Source organism: Macrobrachium nipponense, chromosome 42 (genome assembly GCF_015104395.2).
Source record: "Macrobrachium nipponense isolate FS-2020 chromosome 42, ASM1510439v2, whole genome shotgun sequence".
In the NCBI taxonomy this organism is placed as follows: domain Eukaryota; kingdom Metazoa; phylum Arthropoda; class Malacostraca; order Decapoda; family Palaemonidae; genus Macrobrachium; species Macrobrachium nipponense.
The window spans coordinates 40622441-40629940 of record NC_061103.1 but is presented as its reverse complement, the minus strand read 5'-3'; the positions used below and the strand labels follow the sequence as shown (position 1 = coordinate 40629940).

Below are 7500 nucleotides of genomic sequence, written 5' to 3'. Positions count from 1 at the left end.
AAACTTTTCCAACTCTAACTGTCTGGAAAGCTGGCTTGTTAACCCGCGGAAGTTGGCCGAGTTATTTCGTAATTCCGAGATCCCTGCTGTGTCAGATGTATAGATTTTTTTTTTTTACTCATTCTGGGATATCTGTATTTTATCAGAGTATAGTGAAATAATGAGAGACCATTGATATGAATCTAAAGTGATTTACTCTTCGGCAGTAAAAATTTATTATCACAATGAGGTAATATGAAAATAATTATATATAAACCTCTCTCTCTCTCTCTCTCTCTCTCTCTCTCTCTCTCTCTCTCTCTCTATATATATATATATATATATATATATATATATATATATATGAATAACTTGATCACGAAGTATATAAAACGTGATGCTATGTATAAATAAAGGTTTTTTGCCACGAAGGAAAAAATGAAAAGCGAGATAGCCGAGTACTTCGGTCCTATTCGGTTATCTCGATTTTTCATTTTTCCTTCGTGGCAAAAAAACCTTTATATATATATATATATATATATATATATATATATATATATATTATATATATATATATATATATATAGATATAGATATAGATATATATATATATATATATATATATATTATATACATATTGTCATGTTAAATTAAGTTATTTCATTATTTATAAATAAATTCGGCCTTCGGCAGTAGTAATTGCTAACTTGCCCTTTTCATAAGAGTGCTGCGATAACCTGCGCCCCTCCGCCTTCGTTAATTAGTGAATGGCCATTAACTCTTTTGTTTATTTTTTTTTTCTCTTCGAGTGTTTGGGTTTGAGTGAGAACCGTGAACGAGATTGCTGCAGCCTGGACGAGGAGTTCGGACCCTACCTTGATCTCAGACGTAGATCCTAAAATTTAGCAGCCGTTGATGGACGCCTTTTCTTTTTCTTCATAAGTAATTGTGCTTTGGAGGATTGTTTCGATGGTGTCTTTGAGCCACCTGCGGTAAATTGTACACTTCTTTGGATCAGGCGGCCCACGTATGCAGGGTATTATCACCTGCGATAGCCACCTCGCTTGTTACGTCCTGCAAGTGTATGTGTCACTTGCGACCTTCGCTTTGCGTCATTTTCCCCGCCTGAGGATCTCGCGGGAAGACGGTGCTGTCGTTCCGTCCCGGCACTGTTGGAGGTACTATAGCCGTGATCAAAGAGCGTCATCACATCTGCTACGCTGCTCGTCTGTGGACCGAGGGTCCGTTAGGAGGAACGTAGGGAGTCATTACCCAGGTAAAGTTACGATCTTTTCATTATCGTTATGGATGCTCAGTCCGTTACCTGGTGTTAATGATACTCCCTCTGATGCTGATGAACGTTCAACCCCTCTCTGTTGTCTAATCCATATATGGATAAGTATTGATACAAGTTATCTCACGGATAGTTAGTGCAGTGTGGAGATATATATATATGTATCTATAAATTATGACCCTCAACATAATTCTTTTATGAACGTGTAGTTAATTATTCATGCATGTGGTTTAATGTGATAGGCGCATTTGTCTGCAATAATGTGTTACGTTTTATTATTTTGTTATTGGGCTTAGTCTTTAACATTTGTGTGTAGGCAGGTAATTTTAAGGTTTTCTGCCTTTTCATTTCTCCTGACTTCCTTCTGCCTATCTATTTTAGTAATAGGATAATGGTTTGTTGATTTTTATGGGCCCGGCTTAATATATGAGCCATACTTTTGATCCGTTTAGTTTTTCTATGTTAGGTTTTAGATTATTAGCTGTAGGTCAACCTTGGGTATTTAGAGGACTCGGTATATTAGTCCTCCAAGTTATTTTGTAGTCTGTGGAGTTCATCTTAGTAGCTTTAGGTTACTCCTGATGCCAGGTTGAATTTATTTAAGTGAAGTGTAATAAATGTTGTTAGATTTTTCCAGTGTTTTGTTCTGTCTTCCCTCAATTCACCGAGTTACATAAATAATATACTGCCTACGACTCCTTTAAAAAATTAAAAATCTAAAGAACCTGAACTATGACCTACACAGGTCGTAACAAGTGGCGACCGTGACAGGATCGTACGCAGGTGTACTCGGTGTTTGAGGAAGCAGTTCAGCTCTGGAGGGGTGTGACAGTATTTATTGTTGATATTTGATTTTTGGGTCTAGTTGCTTTCCTTCCCCTTAGTATATAATTTTCATTAAAATGGAGGACTTTACTTTTGACCCGTCAGAATTCTTGGGTTCGGCTGACTGTTTAAAATATTTAGGAGTTTTGACAAGGGCTTATTTGGTACGGTGTGCCCGGTGGTTGAAGAAGATTCCCTCATAAGTCCTCTGACACTCGGGCCAATTTGTTAAAACTGGTTAAGGAAAAGTGTCCCTAGGTTGGCTGAGGGCAATGAGGTAGCTAGAGGCCTAGCCAGTGATTTTGAGAGTGGCACTGATCTTGAGTCGGACCAAGAGGGGTCCATAGTCGATGATGTAAGCGTAAATCCTGGTTTGTCCCTGTTCGCTGACCCCCCTGCAGTAAAGGTTATGTATCAAGGTCCGGCCAATTTTCCTACTCCGGCCAGGACTCTTACAAATGTTAATATATCAACTAATCCTTTTTTAGCTGAAGAGGCTGTACCCAACCATGTAGCACCTTCCACTCCTGTATTGGCCCAAGGGCAGGAGGAATTCAATATAATTTGTAAGAGGATTGAGTTATTGAAATTGCAGCTTTGAGCGGAGGGACGAGAGGGTCCGGAAACATGAGATTGATGGTTTGGTCAAGCTTAAGCTTGAGTTGGCCAAGGTGCAAGGGTCCCCTAATCATTTAGCTCTCCCTATAGCTCATCATCAGACAAATTTAATATTTCAGCTGCTCTAAAGTTAGTTCCAATTTTTGATGAGGGGAGCGTACCAGAATTTTTTAAAGCTTTTGAGAGAGTTGCCAACCCAAGGTTGTCTTGGCCCACAGAAATGTGGACGGTACTCATACAGTGTAGATTGAGGGGCAGGCACTCCGGGTGTATAATGCATTGGAAGAGGGTCTTGCCAGAGATTATGACAAAGTAAAGGCTTTGGTTCTCAGGGCCTATGATTTGGTCCCTGAGGCCTATCGCCAGAGATTCCGAACCACTGGCAAGCCCAATTCTATGTCTTATGTTGAGTACGCTCGTCTCAAGGAGGAGCAGTTTGACAACTGGCTGAAAAGTCGTCAAGTTGCTTCTTTCTCTTCTTTGAGGGAACTGATGGTACTGGAGGAGTTTAAGAAGGTGTGTAACAAAGAATTGAGGGTTACCTGGAGGACACTAAAATTTTAACGTTATCCAAGGCGGCTCAGGTAGCTGATGAGTTTGTCCTGACCCATCGGGCTGGGTCAGGTAACTTCTCGTCCTCATCCCCTAATAATAATAGTAGTTTGTCTTCTAAGTCAAATAACCCCTTTAAAAATCAGTCTAGTACTCCAAATAGTAGCATGAGCAATCATGTTGGTAGTGGCCTCAGAAAGGACTCGAGTGGTGGGCACACTCTGGTTTTTTCTAACCGTGGCAATTCTGGTAAAACTAATCAAGTTAGAGGTAATTGCTTTTGGTGTAATAAGCCAGGGCATCGACAAGTTGAATGTAGAGCCAGGAGCCGTTACCTCCAAAAGAATCAAAATAATGCTAATCGGCCTACGCCAATCTCATTAATTTCAAACAATTCTATTTCAGAGAGTAAGAATGGCAAAACTGTTGATCCCCAGGTTAGTAATGAACCAGATGTAGGTAAAGTAAAACCTGTATTGTTGGATTCCACTGGTAATTTATGACCATTTAACAAATATATCTACCCAGGAAAATTGAAATCTGAGACCTCTACACTTGATGTTAATTCTTGAGGGACACGGGGTCCGCTAGATCTTTGGTGTTGGCAGGGTCCTTGTCTAAACTTAGTTCCTTATACTGGAGAATATGTGGTCCTGGGAGGATTTCCCAATACGGTGGTTTCTGCTCCTTTAGTAAGGGTGGAGCTGTCCTTCCCAGGGTATCACAAGGTTACCGAGCTGGCGGTAGTTGAGAGCCTGCCGATACCAGGAATAGAACGGAAATCCTTGGGAATGATATGTTGAGTGCAGAGGGGCAGGAATTATTTCCTATTGTTTCGGTCTCGGCTTGCCCTGTGGCAATAACTACTCGAGCCTCTGCTAAGCGTGCAGCGGAAGCTGATAATGATGATGACCTAAATTTAAGTAGTTTAGAAGTAGAGGTAGAGAAGCCCGGGCTAGTAGAAGGTAGTAGTAGTAGTAGTTCTAGTTTTGGAATATTTAAATTATTGAAACCTGATTGTGACCGTCTCTCTTTTGTACAGGCCCAAAAAGATGAATTTTCATTCGAGTTAGGTAATACGGACGATTTGACCAGGCCTAGGTTTGCTGTTTTGAAAGGATTGTTGTATAGGGTCAGTCGTCCCCCAACTCATCAACTAAATGTGACTTCTTGTTTGAAACAAATAGTCGTACCTACCAAGTTTAGGGAGGCTGTGTTAAGCCTTGCACATGAGGACTCCTTTTCTGGCCACTTAGGCTAAGTAAAACTTTTGTAGGTTAAGTAATGTTTTTGGTGGCCAGGAATGAAGTCTTCGGTGAAGAAATTTGTAAGAAACTTGTGAAGTGTGTCAGGTGATTGGTGGGTAAGCCCAATCAACCTATTCCCAAGGCCCCTCTTAACCCAATTCCTGCAATTGGAGAACCCTTTGCAGAATTGGTAATTGATGTGTAGGACCTCTGCCTAGGACGAAGTCAGGGTTTACGCATCTCCTGACCATAATGGATAGAGCATCACGTTTTCCTGAGGCCTTTCCAATGAGGAAAGTAACCTCAAAAGCTGTCTTTGACAAAATTAGTGAATTTTTCTCTAGATATGGACTGCCTTGTAAAATTCAGTCAGATTGCGGCTCGAATTTTACAAGTAGGTATTTAAGAGTAAGTGTGCTGAACTGGCCATTCAGCACATTACCAGTGTACCCTACCATCCTGAGAGTCAGGGGGTGGTGGAAAGATTTCACCAGACCCTTAAGTATATATTAAAAAAATATTGTTATGAGCAAGGAGAGGATTGGGATAAGGGGTGGGGCTTCCCTTTGCTCTCTTTGCCATAAGGAATTTTCCCAATTCTTCTACCGGCGTTGCACCCTTTGAATTAATATTTGGGCACAAGGTTCGAGGACCTTTGGAAATCTTCCATGAATTGCTTGAAGCAAATCAGAGAGGAGAGCGTACGGTGGGAGAAGTTGTTAGTGAACTTAAGTCCAAGTTAGCCGTAGCTTGGAAGTATGCCAAAGATAATTTTGTCTGCTTCCCAAGCTACGATGAAAACCAAATTGACCAGAGTCTAAGGTACGATCATTTGAGTCAGGTGACTTAGTATTAGTTTTAAGTACAGACCCAGACAACTTCCTTGAACCCAGGTACAAGGGCCCCTGGAAGGTGTTGAGAAAGTTGTCTGAGGTCAATTATGAAGTTGAAGCCCCTGGAACTCGACATAAATGTAAAATTTTCCACATAAATAGGTTGAAGTCTTACTCTTCTGATAGACGGGATCCTTTGGCCATTGTTTTTGAGCCAGTTATGAGTGTGGTTGCACCTGTGGAGGAAAACTTGGAAGATGTTTTGGACCAGGTGCCTTCAGATGCTCTAGTAATAACTTACAAAATTTAGGTGTTTTTAAAAGAAAAGAAGGGTTAGAACACCTGGAGGCACCTCAGAAACAAGATATATTAAGCTTAATTATGGAATTTTCTGACTTGTTTCAGGACTCTCCAGGAAGGACGAGGTTCCTCCAGCATGATGTGGATGTTGGGGACCCTTCTCCGGTTAAACAAAGCCCATATCGCCTCAGTCCAGAGAAGCGTGCCATTGTGGAAGATGAAATTAAATACATGCTGGAGCACAATCTCATACAACCATCAGTAAGCCCATGGAGTTCTCCTATAGTCTTGGTGAAGAAGCCTGATGGTAAATATCGTATGTGTGTTGACTATAGGAGAGTAAACTCTGTTACTAAAAATGATTCCTTTCCTCTTCCCCGTATTGACGATTGTCTGGACCTGATAGGTCCTGCTAGGTTCATTACAAAATTGGATCTGTTAAAGGGGTATTGGCAGGTTCCCCTATCTGGCCGTGCCCGTGAAATTTCAGCATTTGTGACACCCTCAGGGCTTTACGAGTGCAAAGTAATGCCCTTTGGGATGAAGAACGCTGCCTGTACTTTCCAGCGTCTGATGAACAGGGTGATTTGTGGCCTGGAAGGTACAGAAATCTATATAGATGACTTGGTGGTACACAGCAATGACTGGCGGACCCACCTGGTAAGATTAAGAAAAGTTTTTGAGGCACTTAGGGCCGCCGGTCTTGTTGTGAATCTGGGTAAATGTGACTTTGGGAAAGCTAAAGTTAGTTATTTGGGTCACGAGATTGGCTTGGGTAAAGTGGCTCCTAAGCAAGCCAATCTCGAGGCCATAGTTGCTTTGAAGAGACCGTGTAATGTCAGAGAGGTTCGTAAAGTGCTAGGTATGTTGGGATATTACCGTAGGTTTGTCCGAAACTTCTCTGACCTTGCACAGCCTCTAACTAATTTATTGAAAAAAGGGCAGAAATTTATTTGGTCTTCTCGATGCGAAGAAGCATTTTTAAAACTTAAGATGTTACTCGTGTCTAATCCAATATTGGTTTCTCCCAATTTTCAGAAACCATTCATCATAGCCGTTGATGCCAGTGACGTAGGAATTGGGGGAGTCCTTTTTCAAAGGAGTGATGATGGTGAAGTACGCCCCGTATCTTACTACAGCCGTAAGTTACTGGAGGCGGAAAGAAAGTACTCCACCATTGAGAAGGAGGCTCTGGCATTGTGCGGAATAGTACATTTTAAACCATATGTAACCAACTTTTCGTTCCCCATAGAAATTTGGACCGACCACAATCCGTTGGTATTCATTGAACGTATGAAGCGATCGAACCAGAGGATTTCTTCGTTGGGCCCTTCAGCTACAAGAGTTCAATTTAATTATAATACACATTAAAGGGGTGGATAACTGCATCCCGGATGCTCTCTCACGTATCTAAGCTTTGGGCCTCTCCCTCTGTTTCTTAGGGCCCTCTCAGTGTTCCTGGTTGCATGTGTTGAGGTTTTACATCCATGTCTCGAGGTATGTATATATTTAGTTTCGGGTAAAAGGTTTGTGCTCTTGTAAATTGTTCCAGGACCTGGGTTGGTGTGGATAATTCTAGTTTTTTTCCCCTCTTTGTATGCTTACTAAAATTTATTGTTGACAGGTATAGGATTGAATTTCTCTCCAAATGTTTGGTGATGTATTTATAACTTGCTATGTTCTTGTCCTTTTGTTTAGGTTTAAGATGTTTTTACCTTGTCATTGGTTTGATTACTGTAGCTAACTAGGTTTAAGACTCGTTATTTTTTTTGTTTTGCTTTGGTTTAAGATATTTTATCTTATCAGTGGTTTACAGTAGCATTAGAATGTACCCTTAATTTTTTTTTCTTTT

At 41.0% G+C, this 7500-nt stretch overlaps 1 protein-coding gene across 1 annotated transcript in view; it reads left to right on the top strand.

The window, feature by feature from the left end:
- Positions 1–7500, top strand: part of LOC135213338 (uncharacterized) — a 64757-nt gene that overhangs the window by 14386 nt on the left and 42871 nt on the right. The window contains 4 exon segments of the mRNA XM_064247316.1: positions 3049–3211; positions 5159–5337; positions 5409–5637; positions 5754–6510. Of these exon segments, the coding sequence (XP_064103386.1) occupies positions 3049–3211; positions 5159–5337; positions 5409–5637; positions 5754–6510 (1328 nt within the window).